The sequence below is a fragment of the Xenopus laevis genome, chromosome 8L, assembly GCF_017654675.1.
Source record: "Xenopus laevis strain J_2021 chromosome 8L, Xenopus_laevis_v10.1, whole genome shotgun sequence".
Taxonomy (NCBI): domain Eukaryota; kingdom Metazoa; phylum Chordata; class Amphibia; order Anura; family Pipidae; genus Xenopus; species Xenopus laevis.
In genome coordinates, this window is record NC_054385.1 from 5,861,203 (window position 1) to 5,880,962 (window position 19,760).

At 41.1% G+C, this 19,760-nt stretch overlaps 2 protein-coding genes and 1 long non-coding RNA gene across 3 annotated transcripts in view; 1 reads left to right on the forward strand and 2 right to left on the reverse strand.

The window, feature by feature from the left end:
* Positions 1 to 309: 309 nt before the first annotated feature.
* Positions 310 to 10,594, reverse strand: LOC108698201 (TNF receptor-associated factor 1). The gene is made up of 10 exons (XM_018229506.2): positions 10,386 to 10,594; positions 9,680 to 9,758; positions 8,892 to 8,990; positions 6,333 to 6,494; positions 5,293 to 5,364; positions 4,954 to 5,022; positions 4,277 to 4,687; positions 2,836 to 3,013; positions 1,689 to 1,837; positions 310 to 1,052 (listed from the first exon to the last, which is right to left on the reverse strand). Exons 1-10 carry the CDS (start codon positions 10,592 to 10,594, stop codon positions 834 to 836), a joined length of 1,647 nt encoding a protein of 548 aa, XP_018084995.1. The 3' UTR covers positions 310 to 833.
* The window catches only part of c5.2.L (complement C5, gene 2 L homeolog), a 42,817-nt gene continuing 33,581 nt past the window's right edge, over positions 10,525 to 19,760 (reverse strand). Inside the window, exon 41 of the mRNA XM_041572359.1 lies at positions 10,525 to 10,635. Coding sequence (XP_041428293.1) covers positions 10,575 to 10,635 — 61 coding nt within the window. The 3' untranslated portion in view covers positions 10,525 to 10,574. The remainder of the gene's footprint in view (positions 10,636 to 19,760) is intronic.
* On the forward strand, positions 10,624 to 15,700 carry LOC121396861. The gene is made up of 2 exons (XR_005963198.1): positions 10,624 to 10,712; positions 15,312 to 15,700. It is a non-coding gene; the product is annotated as an uncharacterized LOC121396861 (long non-coding RNA).

The window sequence follows — 19,760 nt, forward strand, 5'->3', positions numbered from 1 at the left end:
TCATCATTATTTTCATTTGAAAAATAAATATTGTATCTCACAGTACATAATAGCTTACATATACAGAACAGCACATATTCATATATAATACACAAAAGCCATGAATATCCTGTAAATTATATCCTTATAAACGGTGAGTAGTGATGTCATCAGTTATAAACGGTGAGTAGTGATGTCATTTCTGTCACATGACTCACTAAAATTTGTGTATTATAATAAATAAAGTACCCCCAGTTGTAATATTAGGAGTTACCTCGGAGGAGGATATTAGAAGTTACCTCGGAGTTCCATGACCTTTTTATATGGTCATGAAACTCCTCGGTAACTAATAATATCCTTATATTTTACAAGAGGGGGTACTTTATTCACTATATTATAATCAGTGGGTGTTTTCACACCACACATATATATCCATACAAATATTGATCAGTACAAAAGGTAAAGAGTTTCTTGCTCAGAGGAGGAACTACTACACCAAAGCCTGCCGCCCCTCACCAGAGACACCACGGTATAGGAGGAGACGTGATCAGACTGGGGTAGCTGCTACCCCAGGGGCCCAAACACCCCCTCTAGGGAGGCGGATACTCTAGGGGCCAAAAGACCCCCGGCCAGCTGACCCATGAAACAATGTGCATTGTATGGCTGAAAGTGGAAGTCAATACCCAGTGTAGGCAAATACTAAGATCTTTAGCAGAGTGGACCACCTTAAAGTTGGTTCTGGGGTCATTGTGGCTTATTTAGTTCAAGGGTTCTGGGCTATGACAGCTTCGCAACTGCCACCATGCATAAGTCAGTCACAGAACTGCTCATTCTCTCCATTAGTGATGCCACCTTTAGGAATTAGTGTCAATGATACATCGAATGTACAGGGTGTTCTCTCTGATGTAGGCGTATTTGGAGGAGTTCAGTTTGGCGATGGGACAAAATAAGGGGCAGCCGCTGGCCACGTTCATGTCGTTGATGGGACGCTGGAACGAGGCGGAGGTGACGTCCGGACGGAAGGCGTCGAACACACTGTCTCGGTTGTTGTGGTCCACAAGGACAAAGGTGACCTGGAACGTGCAGATGAGATGTGGTTATGAGGAACACATCAAGCACATTAGTGTCCACATCCCTCAAAGGCCTGTCCTGATCCTTCTTGGCTATTTCTGTTGGGTAGTCTCATTGGCTGCAGATTGACCTAGACCCATGACAATTCTAATGTACTGAAGCACCATGGTTGGACAGTCCATGGTTAAGGAAGTGAAGATGAGCCACAGTTCTTCTTCACTTCCTGCTAGGGCCTAACGGATGGAACAATAAGCCCCTCTCAACATCATTAAGCTCCACCACCTCTGATATCTATCCATTTGGTCCATGGAATGATTGGTCAGATACCAAAGAGTATTGGGTCACCTTGGTTTATAATCAGGTTAATGTAGACCTGGGACCAGTTGGTCTAGTCTTGTATATATTCTGAGGCCCTCATTGGTCAAAGAATGGTTGTAGATCCACCAACTAAAAGTTGGCAACACTTTTTATTGGGATCATGTGACATAAAAGCAAAATGTCCCATGAACTTCCCATGAACTTCCCATGAACTTCCCATGAACTTCCCATGAACTTCCCATGAACTTCCCATGAACTTCCCTCATTGGCTAGATTCAATATTTCTCCAGGTGGTGGTGAAGACCTAAGGTATCACTTACCTTATGTTTGAAGGGCCAAGGTAGAAGGGCATCATATTCCCCTTTCATGACCGCAAAAAACAGAGAGACGTGAGTTCCCTTCCCCGCTCCGTCTCCATTCAGATAAATACGGAGGCACACTCTGTAGCCATATTTGGCCGTGTAGAAAGCTGGAAGTCACATGATACATCGGTCAAGAAGTAGATCATTTCCCCCCAATTTATGCTAAATGATTTTATGTTGAATTTATTTTTGTCTGCCACTTAAAATCACAACGGAACTGCAATTTTGTACTTTTAAAAAATATAGCAAATTTTAGTTATACGCGATTCTGGTATTTCATGAAATAACCAGATATGGAATTTGTGAAACGTTACATAAATCTAGAATTATCGACAAAATAATTTAAAACAAAAACTTATATATAAATTATCATGTAGAAAAGTCCTGAAATGCTATAAAATGTTGTCATAGTAAAACAAATTTCTTCCCGGTCACTGTAAATGTAAATTAATTCAACCAAAAATGTGACCTCTGGCGTGAGATTGTCAAAAAACCTATTGAAATCAATAACGAAATTCGTTTTCCATTTTCCCAGTACTGAAACGGTTTTAGAAATTGGAAGTTATTATGGGAGAGTTGCAAATTACCTCCATATACAAATTATTCCTGCCATTTGGGAGTGTGACAAAATGTTGAAGAAAAATTAAAAAAATTTGTAAAATTCTGTTTCAATTTGAAAATATTGTAAAATTATGTTTTATAGTTAGAGGGAAGAAAAGTCAAATTGAAACACATTTTTTACAAAAAAAACTTTTCTACAGAATCCATTAAGAAATTTGTTTCCATCATAAAAACCTTTATCTCTCAAACTGATTTATCAAAATTTTCCAAATGTAAAATTTTTCAATGGTCAAATGCGACCTGTCATTCCCAAATTTCAAAACAATTTTCAAAAAAAAATAGCTTGCATTTTAAAAATACAACTCCCGATGAGTTTTATATGAACTTGCCAGGTCTTAGATTCAAAATTTATTTTATTTGTGTTTTTCAAATGTATCTTAGAAATTTGAGATTCACAAACTCGAATGAAATGTTCTACAGAATAGTTTTCACTGTTTATAAACTTCTAAATTGTAAATATGGAAGTGCAAAATGATATCGGTACCTGGGGAATAAAGACTGGTCGCTCTTCCACTGACGGCATCACGACATTTTTGGGTCAGGTCTGAGATTTTCCATAAAAAGACTCCATCGTATGAGGTTTGCTCCAAACACGAAAAGCGCATCTCCAGCTCATTCAGGGCAATGTCCTTCATGGCCAATGTGCACCGCAAGCTTTCAACCTGAGAGGAGGGAATAATATTTAGAACTTTCCATGTCCCCCAAGAGTTTCCTTCCATTTATTTTGCTCTGTCTTTAATATTTCACAATCTGAGCAAACATATGAAAAATATAAAAACATTCAGAGAAGGAATGTTCTGGGCACACAATAAGCTATACCCTCATACTGTACTGTCTAAGGGAATCAATATGGCACCTCCCTCCTCCCATATGTATAAATACAAATATACAGAGAAGGAATGTTCTGGGCACACAATAAGCTATACCTTCATACTGTACTGTCTAAGGGAATCAATATGGCACCTCCTCCTCCCATATGTATAAATACAAATATACAGAGAAGGAATGTTCTGGGCACACAATAAGCTATACCCTCATACTGTACTGTCTAAGGGAATCAATATGGCACCTCCTCCTCCCATATGTATAAATACAAATATACAGAGAAGGAATGTTCTGGGCACACAATAAGCTATTCCCTCATACTGTACAGTCTAAGGGAATCAATATGGCACCTCCTCCCATATGTATAAATACAAATATACAGAGAAGGAATGTTCTGGGCACACAATAAGCTATACCCTCATACTGTACTGTCTAAGGGAATCAATATGGCACCTCCTCCTCCCATATGTATAAATACAAATATACAGAGAAGGAATGTTCTGGGCACACAATAAGCTATTCCCTCATACTGTACTGTCTAAGGGAATCAATATGGCACCTCCCTCCTCCCATATGTATAAATACAAATATACAGAGAAGGAATGTTCTGGGCACACAATAAGCTATACCCTATTACTGTACTGTCTAAGGGAATCAATATGGCACCTCCTCCTCCCATATGTATAAATACAAATATACAGAGAAGGAATGTTATGGGCACACAATAAGCTATACCCTCATACTGTACTGTCTAAGGGAATCAATATGGCACCTCCTCCTCCCATATGTATAAATACAAATATACAGAGAAGGAATGTTCTGGGCACACAATAAGCTATACCCTCATACTGTACTGTCTAAGGGAATCAATATGGCACCTCCTCCTCCCATATGTATAAATACAAATATACAGAGAAGGAATGTTCTGGGCACACAATAAGCTATACCCTCATACTGTACTGTCTAAGGGAATCAATATGGCACCTCCTCCCATATGTATAAATACAAATATACAGAGAAGGAATGTTCTGGGCACACTGTCCAATCAAACGTCACTCTCTGAAAGATGAAGGGCCTTATTTGGTGCAACTGGTACATACCTTCTGTTCCAAGGCTTTCACCTTTTTTTGTTCTTCAGCCTTCTGCTCTTGAACGGCAGCCAACTGGGCAGAGGAGCTATCGATCTCTTTGCTGAGCACAGATATGATATTCTCGAATACCTGCAGGCGAGTTTCCAGGAGCGAGAGTCTGTGCACTGAGTTATCACATGTCTGACCCTCACCATGGCCACAGTCCACCTCGAGTTCTCCGTTTCCCTGTCTACTATCCCCGGTCTGGAGAGCTAAAGGGTTCTTCTGGACTGATACATCTGTAGAGTCTACGTAGAACCCATTTTTCTTCCCTTCCAAGCTGGATAAGTTATCCTTTATTTTGAATATGAGCGGACACACCAAAGATAGATGGGCTGCGGCGGAGGCCTTATGGTGATCCTTGAGCTTTTCTCTGCTCCCCTACAATACAAAGGAGGGAGTTTACTTTTGCTGTAAAATCTGGTCCATGCCCTCCCTTCTCCTCTTTTAAGGAGATTTTGGAATTACAGGATGACTATGGGAGGAGATAATGAAGAGCTGAGACAATGGCAGCATAGGAAGGACTAACATTGCAAGAAAGAAAGGCAAAACAGAAATTAAAAGACAATGAACTCTTATAATATCAATATTTCCATCAAACTAAAAATGTACTTCCCCTTTAAACTCACCGTTTTCAAATTACTCACCACAAACGAGCAGCCAAGTGCAGAAAAATTACATTTATCCTTCTTGGAATAAGCATTTCCATTCTGACCCTAAGGATGAAATCGGAGCAGCAAGAGCGTCACCATATGGGTCTCGTGTTAAAGGGTAAGTTTACCTTTAAATTAACCTTTATTATGTTATATTTTTAGCCACGTTTAAATCGGGTGCCAAATATATGATTTATTATGGTCTATGGGATGAAGGCCCTTCTAAAAAAAAATCTGTATGTTCCCTTTAACTAGATGCAATTTTTTTTAAATCCTCTATTTAAAGGGGAACTTAGACACCCATGTTTATTTTTTGGACAGATTTTTGATTACCTTTCCTTTCGCCAGGTGTTCGGTTTTTCTGTGGCTTTGGTCATCTGTGGGGCTCTTATCGCATTTGTGTTTCTGCACCACAAACAATAAACAAGTCTGGTTACTAAGTTGTTTTATTTTTCTCTACCAGTTCAGTAATCATAAATTCAACTTCCCCTTTAAAAAAAAATGATTTCTCTTATAAATAGAAAAAGAGAACAGGAAATAAATTGTCATCTTGAGACTAAAAACCATTTGTGACAATGAAAGGTATCTCCGTCCCCCATGGGTGATGCCCCGTCTACTGATCCCCACCCCCCTGCTGTCACTACTAAAGGGATAAAAGCAAACTTCCCCTTTAAAACGATTTCCCTTATAAATAGAAAAAGATAACAGGAAATAAATTGTTAGTTTGAGACTAAAAACCATTTGTGATGATGAAAGGTATCTCCGACCCCCCCATGGTTGATGCTCCGCCTACTGATCCCCTGCTGTCATTACTAAAGGGATAAAGGCAAACTTCCCCTTTAAAAAAAACGATTTCCCTTATAAATAGAAAAATAGAACAGGAAATAAATTGTCATCTTGAGACTAAAAATAATTTGTGATGATGAAAGGTATCTCCGCCCCCCATGGTTGATGCTCCGCCTACTGACCACCGCCGCCCTGCTGTCACTACTAAAGGGATAAAGGCAAACTTCCCCTTTAAACAAAAAAAAAAGATTTCCTTTATAAATAGAACAGGAAATAAATTGTCATCTTGAGACTAAAAACCATTTGTGATGATGAAAGGTATCTCCGCCCCCCCATGGTTGATGCTCCGCCTACTGATCCACGCCCCCCCCCTGCTGTCATTACTAAAGGGATAAAGGCAAACTTCCCCTTTAAAAAAAAGATTTCCCTTATAAATAGAAAAATAGAACAGGAAATAAATTGTCATCTGGAGACTAAAAATAATTTGTGATGATGAAAGGTATCCCCGCCCCCAATGGTTGATGCTCCGCCCCCCTGCTGTCACTACTAAAGGGATAAAGGCAAACTAAGCATATTTACGTTCTTACTGGAAACTCGTTAGTGGAAAAGTGCTGGGTGCATTTGGGGCACTTAATAGTGTTATTGGGGCATTCGCTTTCCAGGTGATCGGCCAGTTGCTTCCGTATGATCCGGTGCCCACAGCCGGTGTGACAGGGTATCAAGGTGTAGTTGCACAGGCTCTCGTGCTCCTGGAATATAACAGATGGCAGAGACATGGTTACTCTCTTACAGCTTAGACTGACATGAATATACTGGTTAAAGGGGTGGTTCACCCAAGTTTACTGTATATTATAGAATGGCTAATTCAAAGCAACTTTTCCATTGGTTTCTTTTTTTACAGGTTTTTAATTATTTTGCCTTCTTCTTCTGAGTCTTTAGTACTTTCAAATGGGGGTCACTGACCTCATCTTTTAAAAAAAGAAAAAAAACAAAACTACTATACGGCTACAAATGTATTGTTACTGCTACTTGTAATTACTCATCGTTCCATTCAGCCCTCTCCTATTCATATTCCAGGGTTAGGAAGATGGGGATCAGAGTGTGCTGGGCCCCCCTAAAAAATTGTTTTGCACTACACTCTAGTTACGACATTGGCTGCTGAATTAAAAGTGAAATAAAGCCAAAACTACAAATAAACAATAAAAAGCGATGTGATGAATCTGATACAAAAGTAACACCTGCTGTACAGCCAACTGTTCAGAGTCAGCAGAAAATGAGGTTAGTGAGAAGAGGAAAGTCTTGTGAGGCTGCTCTGCTTAGAAGGAACCAAAGAAATGTCTGGCCGACCTCTTGGCTTACTAAACACTAGGGATGCACTGAATCCACTATTTGGGATTCGGCCGAATTCCCCACATCCTTGGCGAAATTGCCGGAAAGGAATAAGTGGGAAAAAAAAATCTTCTTTTGTGATGAAAAGTCACGTGATTTCCGTGCATATGCAAATTAGGATTCGATTTTGGCCAGACATAAGGATTCACAACTTGGGGCTCATTTATAATCACTGGAAAATAGCACCTGAGCAGTAACCCATAGCAACGATGAGCTAATTTCAGCCACAACAATGAACACAAACCTTTGATTGGTTGCTATGGGTTACTGCCCAGGTGCAAATGTGCCCAGTGATTATAATGAGCCCCAGTGTTACAGCCTTTAGGGCTCTTACACACGGCCGTTCCGACCTGCGCTCCCCTGCGTTCCGTTTTTTGGCGTTCAGCCGCGGGGGAGCGCAGGAATAGACGCAAGTCATTATTTGAAATGGGGCTGTACTCACTCAGGCGCGTGTAGGCGCCGAACGCAGGTTCAGACGCAACATGCTGCATTTTTCCTGCGTTCGGCGCCTACACGCGCCTGAGTGAGTACAGCCCCATTTCAAATAATGACTTGCGTCTATTCCTGCGCTCCCCTGCAGCTGAACGCCAAAAAACGGAACGCAGGGGAGCGCAGGTCGGAACGGCCGTGTGTAAGAGCCCTAAATATCACTTGGCCTTACTTCACTCTTCTCTTGAATCTTATTGACTTACTATAAACCCCAGGAACTGATGAGAGTGGAAGGAGGAAACAAATGAGTTTAATTCCACAGTAGACTCACCACTACACACTGATACACTTATATACCTTTAACTGTGATGTCACTGGAATTTACTCCTGTAAATCTCCAGGTGTGACAGGGACTTCCCCAGCTACTGTTTGTTCTGTCTCTCTCTCTCTCGCTCTCTCTCTCTCTCGCTCTCTCCCCCTCTCTCTCTCTCTCTCAAATCAAATGAGCTTTATTGGCAGGAGCAAATACATGAAGCATTGCCAAAGCAGGTAGAGGGGTGAAATGGGTGGGGTTAGGGGGGGGGCAGTTTATGGGAATAGGGGAAAGTGGGGTCTCTCTCAGTCTATGACAGTCTCTTGCATATTGTGCAGCTATTGTTACTGTCAGTGTCTCTTCTCCCAGTAGGAAGTGGAGTTTCCTCTCTTCTTTTATGGATGTGAAGTCAGTCTCTCTCTCACTCTCCCTCTAAAACTCATAGTAAGTTTGACTTACTATAAACCCCAGGAACTGATGAGAGTGGAAGGAGGAAACAAATGAGTTTTATTCCACAGCAGACTCACCACTACACACTGATACACTAATATACCTTTAACTGTGATGTCACTGGAATTTACTCCTGTAAATCTCCAGGTGTGACAGGGACTTCCCCAGTTACTGTTTGTTCTCTCTCTCTCTCTCTCTCTCTCTCTCTCTCTCTCTCTCTCTCTATCATTCTCTCTCTCTATCATTCTCTCTCTCTCTATCATTCTCTCTCTCTCTCTCTCTCTCTCTCTCTCTCTCTCTCTCTCTCTATCATTCTCTCTCTCTATCATTCTCTCTCTCTCTATCATTCTCTCTCTCTCTCTCTCTCTCTCTCTCTATCATTCTCTCTCTCTATCATTCTCTCTCTCTATCATTCTCTCTCTCTCTATCATTCTCTCTCTCTCTCTCTCTCTCTCTCTCTCTCTCTCTCTCTCTCTCTCTATCATTCTCTCTCTCTATTATTCTCTCTCTCTATCATTCTCTCTCTCTCTCTCTCCCCGGACACAATACCAGGCTCACACCTTACCTCGTACTCTCTCATGAGCCCCCTCCAGTTGCATCCTGGGATCACACAGTGAACTTTGAGTTCTGAAATTTCCTTATTAATCGCTGCATCACTAAAAGCCTGAAGGAACAAATCAAACAATAGGTACAAATATACAGAGAAGGAATGTTCTGGGCACACAATAAGCTATACCCTCATACTGTACTGTCTAAGGGAATCAATATGGCACCTCCCCCTCCCATATGTATAAATACAAATATACAGAGAAGGAATGTTCTGGGCACACAATAAGCTATACCCTCATACTGTACTGTCTAAGGGAATCAATATGGCACCTCCCCCTCCCATATGTATAAATACAAATATACAGAGAAGGAATGTTCTGGGCACACAATAAGCTATACCCTCATACTGTACTGTCTAAGGGAATCAATATGGCACCTCCTCCTCCCATATGTATAAATACAAATATACAGAGAAGGAATGTTCTGGGCACACAATAAGCTATACCCTCATACTGTACTGTCTAAGGGAATCAATATGGCACCTCCTCCTCCCATATGTATAAATACAAATATACAGAGAAGGAATGTTCTGGGCACACAATAAGCTATACCCTCATACTGTACTGTCTAAGGGAATCAATATGGCACCTCCCTCCTCCCATATGTATAAATACAAATATACAGAGAAGGAATGTTCTGGGCACACAATAAGCTATACCCTCAATACGGCTGCTTTAGTGTAAAGGGACACATAAACACAAGCAAATTATTTATGTAAATAGAAGCAAAAAGAGATCACTTTACCCGCTCTTCCTTCAACTGACTGTCCTCGCTTAAAGTGGCAGGATCATCTGCTTTACATTTTGGGCACAAGTCGTGATTTCTGTTTAAACAATACGAAACACTTCAAGGAAACAAAACAGAAAACTCCACAGCAATTTTTTTCAACCATAACAACAAAGTTTCTATTTCAAACCAACTTAAAGATTTAAGTTACCTCCTTATTCATATATATTTTGAGTAAATAGTAAATTTGAGTTCAGCCATAAAGCAGGGCAATACTGCTGCTTACAATGGGGATCAGATAGGATCTGTGCAGCCACTGGGACAGAATGTTCTGTTATACAGATAGCTAGAATCTCAGCTGCCATAAAGCAGGACAGGACTGCTGCTTACAATGGGGATCAGATAGAATCTGTGCAGCCACTGGGACAGAATGTTCTGTTATACAGATAGCTAGAATCTCAGCTGCCATAAAGCAGGACAGAACTGCTGCTTACAATGGGGATCAGATAGGATCTGTGCAGCCACTGGGACAGAATGCTCTGTTATACAGATAGCTAGAATCTCAGCTGCCATAAAGCAGGACAGGACTGCTGCTTACAATGGGGATCAGATAGGATCTGTGCAGCCACTGGGACAGAAGGCTCTGTTATACAGACATCTAGAATCTCAGCTGCCATAAAGCAGGGCAGGACTGCTGCTTACAGTTAGAATCAGTGTTACTGACCTTACTATCCACGCTAGACAAGGAGTGCAGTATCTGTGGCCACACAGTGTTTGCTGCGCTTTCTTTAGAACATTCTTGCAGCTACAGCAGAGATATTTCTCCCCAGGAACCACGTCACAGATAGACGTTGGGAAGCCAAACACAAACTCATTCTCCACGGGAGCCGCTGAGCTCGGGTTCCCCTCCAGTTTAAACATGCTCCGTGGCATCCAGATCTCCGGCAGTGGAGCAACAACCTGCCTGCCCAGCTCTGATCAGCACAAAGGAAAGAAAGGGGAACATACGAGTCACAGGGAGAACCCGCAGTGCATAGATGAGTATATGAAGGTACTGCTGTGAGTGGGCCACGCAGGAAAATACTGTGAAATTCCCTTCATTAAAGCCGGGCCTGTGAGATGTGTACTTTCTGCTGATGTCACAGCTGCACATATTTCCGTTTCGCTAACACTACTTTGTGTATTAGTAAATCAGGAAGTGCACTGTGAAATTTCCCTGCTCCAGTTATTACAGCTATTGGCACAAATCAGATTTTTCTTTACTCTTTGCCTGGGACATGCAATTCAGCGCTAGACTTCATTGACTATGCGGGAGTCTTGTCCAATCAGAAGCTTTGCTGATCATTTGTGCCCTTCAACTGGGGCTCATTTATCAACACCGGGCAAATTTGCCCATGGGCAGTTACCTATAGCAACCAATCAGTGATTTGCTTTTTAAAGCCAGCTGCAAGTAGAACAATGAATGCAGCAATCTGATTGGTTGCCATGGGTTACTGCCCATGGGCAGATTTGCCCAGTGTTGATAAATGAGCCCCAATTATCTTGGTACTTCTTTCACCAGCTCTGGAGATCTGAGGTGAACAATTATTTGCTGTTCTAGAGATTATTGGGTTTATACACAGGGGTGTAACTATAGAGGAAGCAGACCCTGCGGCTGCAGAGGTATATGGGCCCCATGAGACCCTAATTCTTATGTATAATTTCAATAAATATTGGTAAAACCTCTAGACATTTTGGGGGCCTGAAAAAGAATTGGCTGTGGGGCCCAGTAATATCTAGTTACACCACTGGGTTTATACTTGATACAGAATCTGTAACTGTCGCCAACAAAATATGTATTATTTATTAAAGGGCAACTAACTCAAGACAGGAAGAAGTTGCAGCTTCAAGACAAATCTACCGCTGATTAATTAAATGAGTTGTTAACCTTTAAATGAGCTATTAGTAGAGAGGGATATTCTGAAACAATTTCCAATTGGTTTTCATTTTTTAATATTGGCGGTTTTTGAGTTATTTAGCTTTTTACTCAGTTTGCATTTTTAACATCGGGTTGCTATGATAAAATTGCCCTAGCAACCATGCACCGATTTGAATAAGAGACTGGAATATGAATAGGAGAGGGACTGAATAGAAAGAGGATGGAATAATAAGTAGCAATAACAAAACATTTGAAGCCTTACAGAGCATTTGTTTTTTAGATGGGGTCACTGACCCCTGTTTGAAAGCTGGAAAAAGTCAGAAGAAGATGGAAAATAACTGAAAAAAAACTTTAAAAAAACTGAAGGTCAATGGAAATGTTGCTTAGAATTATATATATATATATATATATATATATATATATATATTTATATATATAGTTTATATGGTGTATGTGGGAGAATTTTTGAGTTTTTTAGCTTTTTATTCAGTAGTTTCCATTTTTAACAATCTGGTTGCTAGGGGACAAATTTCCCTAGCAACCATGCACCGATTTGAATAAGAGACTGGAATATGAATAGAAGTGGCTTGGATAGAAAGAGGAGTAATAAAAAGTAGCAATTACAATACATTTGTAGACTTACAGAGCATTTGTTTTTTAGATGGGGTCACTGACCCCTGTGTGAAAGCTGGAAAGAGTCAGAAGAAGATGGAAAATAACTTTAAAAAAAACTAAAAAAATGAAGGCCAATGTTACACATAGTATATAGGGTGTATGTGGGAGCATTTTTGAGTTATTTAGCTTTTTATTCAGTAGTTTGCATTTTTAACAATATGGTTGCTAGGGTACAAATTCCCCTAGCAACCATGCATTGATTTGAATAAGAGACTGGAATATGAATAGAAGAGGCCTGAATAGAAAGATGAGTAATAAAAAGTAGCAATTACAATACATTTGTAGCCTTACATAGCATTTGTTTTAAATGGGGTCAGCGACCCCCATTTGAAAGCTGGAAAGAGACAGAAGAAGAAGAAGGCAAATAATTTAAAAACTATAAAAAAAAATGAAGACAAATTGAAAAGTTGCTTAGAAAAACGTTCATGGGAAACCACCCCTTTAAATCAGTCAGCGGAGTTTCTGGACCCTAGAGCTTACAATCTGTTTGAAGGCTTTCCACATCTAGTCCAATATCTCCGACAGCCAGAGAAACCAGTAGCCGTGCAACAGGGCCCCCCGCTGCCTCTCTATTCTCATGAAAAGGCTTCGGGCAGAAATCCTACAAGTGATATAGGTGGAGCCTCGCCCCCACTATGGAATTGCCGCTGCCTCTGGAAACAAGTGTCTGTTGTAACCTTTACTACAAGTGCTACTGAGTCGCAACAGAGAGGGGGTGTTTACTAGATTTACTAGAAATAACCATCGCTGGGTTTTTTAAATGAATCAGCAATGTCATAGTTAATGATTATCATCCTTGTGGAGGGGGGGAGATTAAAGGGGCAGTAAATCTTCTTCTTCTAAAAACCAATGTAATGTAGGGTTGTGACTACTGATTCAAACAGAAGCTGCTTAAGCATCGATGTGGGAGCTGTAGTACTACTGGCGCCCCCAGCAGCAGGCTAGGGGTACTGCAAGTGACATTATACACCACAATTAAATAGAAATAGCACCCCAACAAGGCAGGATAATAAGTGGGGACACCCTATATGTGCTCCATTGTATTATCCAGTTAATGTGATATTTAGCACAGACAAAGATAAGGTATTACTTGCCTCTAATGCTGACTTCTCTCTCTCTGATCCCGTTGGGCAGACTGCGTGTCACTTTAAATAGGATCCTCTTTTTCAGTTTCACCCTCAAACCCTTAGTCACATGACCCACATTTCGCAAACCCAGAATGAGTGAGGCTTCCAAACAGGAAGTATGATGAGCACACAAAAAAGGCTTCCCCCCTACGGCTTTACAGCAAATACCTTTCAAAGGGCTGGTTCCCCTTTAGTATGGAATAGAATGGCTAATTCTAAGCAACTTTTCAATTGGCCTTCATTTATTTTATTGTTTTTGAATCTATAGACAAACAATCAGCCAGCACTCACCAAACGCTGTCCACTTCAACAGACTTTAAGTATCCAAAAATGTAGCAGACAGCACCATCCAAGAATATGTTTAAAAATCCTTTATTTGTTACTTTATGGTTTATAGTCTGGACAGATACAGATCAAGCTTCATAAAGGGCCATGTTTGGCTTGAAACGTTGTATCTTTGCAGGTTGGTGCTGTCTGCTACATTTGTTGCTTTTGAATTTGCCTTCTCCTTCCGACTCCAGACTTTCCAGCTTTCAAATGGGGGTCGCTGACCCCATCTAAAAAACAAAATTCTCTGTAAGGCTACAAATGTATTGTTATTGCTACTTTTATTTGCTCATCTTTCTATTCAGCCCTCTCCTATTCATATTACAGTTTCTTATTCACATCAGTGCATGGTTGCTAGGGAAATTTGGACCCTAACAACCAGATGGCTGAAACTGTAAAGTGGAGAGCTGCTGAATAAAAACCTAAATAACTCAAAAACCTTAAATAATAAAAAATGAAAACCAATTGCAAATTGTCTCAGAATATCCCTTTCTATAATATATATATATATATATATATATATATATATATATATATATATATATATATATATATATATATATATATATATATATATGATCCATTATCCAGAAGTCCATTACCCAGAAAGCTCTTAATTACAGAAAGGCCGTCTCCCATAGACTCCATTTTATCCAAATAATCCAAATTTTTAAAAATCATTTCCCTTTTCTGTGTAATAATAAAACAGTCGCTTGTACTTGATCCCAACTAAGATATAATTAATCCTTATTGGAAGTAAAACCAGCCTATTGGGTTTATTTCATGTTTATATGATTTTCTAGTAGACTTAAGGTATGAAGATCTAAATTATGGTAAGATCTGTTATCCGGAAAACCCCAGGTCCGAAGCATTCTGGATAATAGGTCCCATACTTGTAATAATATAACAGTAGCTTGTACTTGATCCCAAGTAAGATATCATTAATCCTTATTGGAAGCAAAACCAGCCTATTGGGTTTATTTAATATTTATATGATTTTTCTAGTAGACTTAAGGTATGAAGATATAGTGAATAAAGTACCCCCTGTTGTAAATGATAAGGATTTGATAAGTTACAGAGGAGTTTCATTACCATATACAGGTCATGGAACTCCAAGGTAACTTCTAATGTTACCTAAAGAGGTACTTTATTTATTATAATACACAAGTTTCAGTGAGTCATGTGACAGAAATGACATCACTACTCACTGTTTAGAACTGATGACATCACTAAGAGAAATTTATAAGGATATAATTCACAAGATTTTCATGGCTTTTGTGTATTATATATATATATATATATATATATATATATATATATATATTCGCACATAGTCTGTATATGTATCATATGCCCTATTTTAAGATGAATGGCTGCCCCTTGGCTATAGAGCAGTACAAAGTACACTTACAGTATATGGGTTTGCCAAGCAGATAAGCAACATGTCGGGCACCATTTATGGCACCCTGGTATCTTTCCCGGCATCTCTGGGTGCTGTAGTCGCCAATATCAGACTTTGATGGGAAATGAGTGTATGTAGATGCTAAATTAAATCTGAAATACTTCATAGACTTAATTTGGGGATATTCTTTCTGCCTTTCAGTAACTGGAAATCTCTCATCCCCCCCACGGGACCCCCAACTTGGCAAATCTGAGCAGCAGGATAAGCGATTGGTCGGCTGAAGCGGATATAGGACTTTTTTTCAGTAATATGATTGGCCGCTGTCGAGAACATTAATCAGCAGTCGCAACCAGAATCCATGACCAGAGTCTGTACTTCCTTCCGAAAGTCACATTATTATAACTCTCTTGCACCATCTGTGCGGTAACAACTCCTCCGAGTACAGCGGCTTATGATGTAACATTCAGTCGCAACTGGGAAGTCTGAGAAAGTCCTTGTTTTAACAATTTCCCGTGCTATTAAATGAACTGTTCCCCTTTAAATTAACTTTTAGTATGCTATAAATAATGCTTTTCTGAGACAACTTGCAATTGGCCTATTATTTGTGCTTTTTTAAATTATTTAGCTTCTTATTCAGCAGCTCCCCAGTGTGCAATTTCCGCAATCTGGTTGCTAGGGTTCAAATTCCCCTGGCAACCATGCACTGATTTAAATAAGAGACTGGAATATGAATAGGAGAGGCCTGCAATAAGCGATAACGATACATTTGTAGCCTTACGGATCATTTGTTTTTTAAGATGGGGTCAGTGACCCCTATTTTAAAGCTGGAAAGAGTCAGAAGAGGAATGCAAATCATTAAAAAAAAAACTATAAACTATAAGAAATAAATAATGAAGACCAATGAAAAAGGTGCTCATAATAAGCCATTTTATAACATGCTAAAGTGGAACCACCCGAAGGAAGAGAGAGAGAAAAAACTCTGTGTTGGGTCAATACTCTGGGAACGACATTGACTAAATTCCGGTAACTTCCCGTAATGTCTTTGTTTTTATAGACAAGAGAGTAGTAAAGATACTAAAGGATTAAACTGGCCTGACCAAAAATACAAAGGGGTTTTTTTTTTTTTTTTTTTGCAAACAGTGATTAGTTCTTTCAGCCAGATGCAGGTTGCACACTGAAAGCATTCATCTGATTGGTTGCCATGGGTTACTGCCCAGGTGCAAATGTGCCCACTGATTATAAATGACCTCACTGTCATTGCTACAGAGTCTGTGAAGCTTCTAGTAATGTGACTGGTTACAGCCTTTTAATGCCATACATGCACCCCAAATCTCCCCCTAACTGACCTTCAGACTAGGCCCCCTTAGCTCATAACAAGGTTACACATATATAGAAACATTGGGGTAACAGTCACCCTGCTATAGTTCCAGGGGTACCCAGGGTACAAATAAACACTCACCCCAAATCTCCCCCTAACTGACCTTCGGATTGGGCCCCCTTAGCTCATAACAAGGTTACAGATATATAGAAACATTGGGGTAACAATCACCCTGCTATAGTTCCAGGGGTACCCAGGGTACAAATAAACACTCACCCCAAATCTCCCCCTAACTGACCTTCAGACTGGGCCCCTTAGCTCATAACAAGGTTACAGATATATAGAAACATTGGGGTGTCACCCTGTTATAGTTCCAGGGGTACCCAGGGCACAAATAATCACTCACCCCAAATCTCCCCCTAACTGACCTTCAGACTGGGCCCCCTTAGCTCATAACAAGGTTACAGATATATAGAAACATTGGGGTAACAGTCTCCCTGCTATAGTTCCAGGGGTACCCAGGGTACAAATAAACACTCACCCCAAATCTCCCCCTAACTGACCTTCAGACTGGGCCCCCTTAGCTCATAACAAGGTTACAGATATATAGAAACATTGGGGTAACAGTCACCCTGCTATAGTTCCAGGGGTACCCAGGGTACAAATAAACACTCACCCCAAATCTCCCCCTAACTGACCTTCAGACTGGGCCCCCTTAGCTCATAACAAGGTTACAGATATATAGAAACATTGGGGTGTCACCCTGCTATAGTTCCAGGGGTACCCAGGGTACAAATAAGCATCACCCCAAATCTCCCCATAACTGGCCTTCAGACTGGGCCCCCTTAGCTCATAACAAGGTTACAGATATATAGAAACATTGGGGTGTCACCCTGCTATAGTTCCAGGGGTACCCAGGACACAAATAAACACTCACCCCAAATCTCCCCCTAACTGACCTTCAGACTGGGCCCCCTTAGCTCATAACAAGGTTACAGATATATAGAAACATTGGGGTAACAATCACCCTGCTATAGTTCCAGGGGTACCCAGGGTACAAATAAACACTCACCCCAAATCTCCCCCTAACTGACCTTCAGACTGGGCCCCTTAGCTCATAACAAGGTTACAGATATATAGAAACATTGGGGTGTCACCCTGTTATAGTTCCAGGGGTACCCAGGGCACAAATAATCACTCACCCCAAATCTCCCCCTAACTGACCTTCAGACTGGGCCCCCTTAGCTCATAACAAGGTTACAGATATATAGAAACATTGGGGTAACAGTCTCCCTGCTATAGTTCCAGGGGTACCCAGGGTACAAATAAACACTCACCCCAAATCTCCCCCTAACTGACCTTCAGACTGGGCCCCCTTAGCTCATAACAAGGTTACAGATATATAGAAACATTGGGGTAACAGTCACCCTGCTATAGTTCCAGGGGTACCCAGGGTACAAATAAACACTCACCCCAAATCTCCCCCTAACTGACCTTCAGACTGGGCCCCCTTAGCTCATAACAAGGTTACAGATATATAGAAACATTGGGGTGTCACCCTGCTATAGTTCCAGGGGTACCCAGGGTACAAATAAGCATCACCCCAAATCTCCCCCTAACTGGCCTTCAGACTGGGCCCCCTTAGCTCATAACAAGGTTACAGATATATAGAAACATTGGGGTGTCACCCTGCTATAGTTCCAGGGGTACCCAGGACACAAATAAACACTCACCCCAAATCTCCCCCTAACTGACCTTCAGACTGGGCCCCCTTAGCTCATAACAAGGTTACAGATATATAGAAACATTGGGGTAACAATCACCCTGCTATAGTTCCAGGGGTACCCAGGGTACAAATAAACACTCACCCCAAATCTCCCCCTAACTGACCTTCAGACTGGGCCCCTTAGCTCATAACAAGGTTACAGATATATAGAAACATTGGGGTGTCACCCTGTTATAGTTCCAGGGGTACCCAGGGCACAAATAATCACTCACCCCAAATCTCCCCCTAACTGACCTTCAGACTGGGCCCCCTTAGCTCATAACAAGGTTACAGATATATAGAAACATTGGGGTGTCTCCCTGCTATAGTTCCAGGGGTACCCAGGGTACAAATAAGCACTCACCCCAAATCTCCCCCTAACTGACCTTCAGACTGGGCCCCCTTAGCTCATAACAAGGTTAAAGAATAGAAACATTGGGGTAACAGTCACCCTGATATAGTTCCAGAGGTACCCAGGGCACAAATAAACACTCACCCCAAATCTCCCCCTAACTGACCTTCAGACTGGGCCCCCTTAGCTCATAACAAGGTTACAGATATATAGAAACATTGGGGTAACAGTCTCCCTGCTATAGTTCCAGGGGTACCCAGGGTACAAATAAGCACTCACCCCAAATCTCCCCCTAACTGACCTTCAGACTGGGCCCCCTTAGCTCATAACAAGGTTAAAGAATAGAAACATTGGGGTAACAGTCACCCTGATATAGTTCCAGAGGTTGATCATAGTGTGATACAACTTATTAACTTGAGAAAATGGGGGTCCTTGAGGTCAGGTTCTCTGGTGGTCCCTAGGTGCCTCAGTCCAACACTGATATATTGGAGTAATGCACTCAGTAACAGTTGATAGTACGTTAAGTCCCTTACAGTGGCAAGTTCCAATCACAATCATCCAGGGAGCGTGTAGCTATACAATTTCATATCAATGTTTTTAGTTCAGTCTCTCCAGCCTCCGTACTGAGGAGCAGTGTCATCCTCGGTGGTTTCCGACCCCTTATAGAGAAGTTACTTTTCTAGAGTGAGTATGACTCAATTCAGGATGTGGGCGAAATGTGCACCAGATCTTTGAGGCTGCTGTGGAACTAAGGGAATTTATTTGATTAAGATGAATACAAAAACCCCCAGTTTCCCCTGTGGCATAATGAAAGAGAAAGTGAAAGCTGGACTCACATAGATTCTTAGGTGGAAAAAGCCACCACATTTTTAGGATGAGAAATGGCAATTTAGGTGAGCCCTGACCTCAACCCACCTGAGCACCTGTGGGATAAACTGGAACCCCGACTGTGAGCCTGATCCCCAAACATCAGTGGTCAACCTCACTAATGCTCTTGTGGCTGAATGGGATAAAGTCCCAGCAACAATGTTTTAACATCTAGTGGAACCTTCCTTGAAGTGTAGAGGAAAGAAAGACCCATGTTCCAACATCTAGTGGAACCTTCCCTGAAGAGTAGCGGAAAGTGAGGACCATGTTCAAACATCTAGTGGAACCTTCCCTGAAGAGTAGCGGAAAGTGAGGACCATGTTCCAACATCTAGCGGAACCTTCCCAG

Bases quoted from the DNA above. Each gene is read 5' to 3' on its own strand.
- LOC108698201 (XM_018229506.2), bottom strand. From the start codon at position 10,594: ATGCCACGGAGCATGTTTAAACTGGAGGGGAACCCGAGCTCAGCGGCT. The intron at 6,495-8,891 runs GTAAGGTGTGAG...GTTATATTCCAG, and splicing joins GGCTCATGAGAGAGTACGAG to GAGCACGAGAGCCTGTGCAA. The intron at 1,053-1,688 runs GTAAGTGATACC...TGCACGTTCCAG, and splicing joins CTTGGCCCTTCAAACATAAG to GTCACCTTTGTCCTTGTGGA.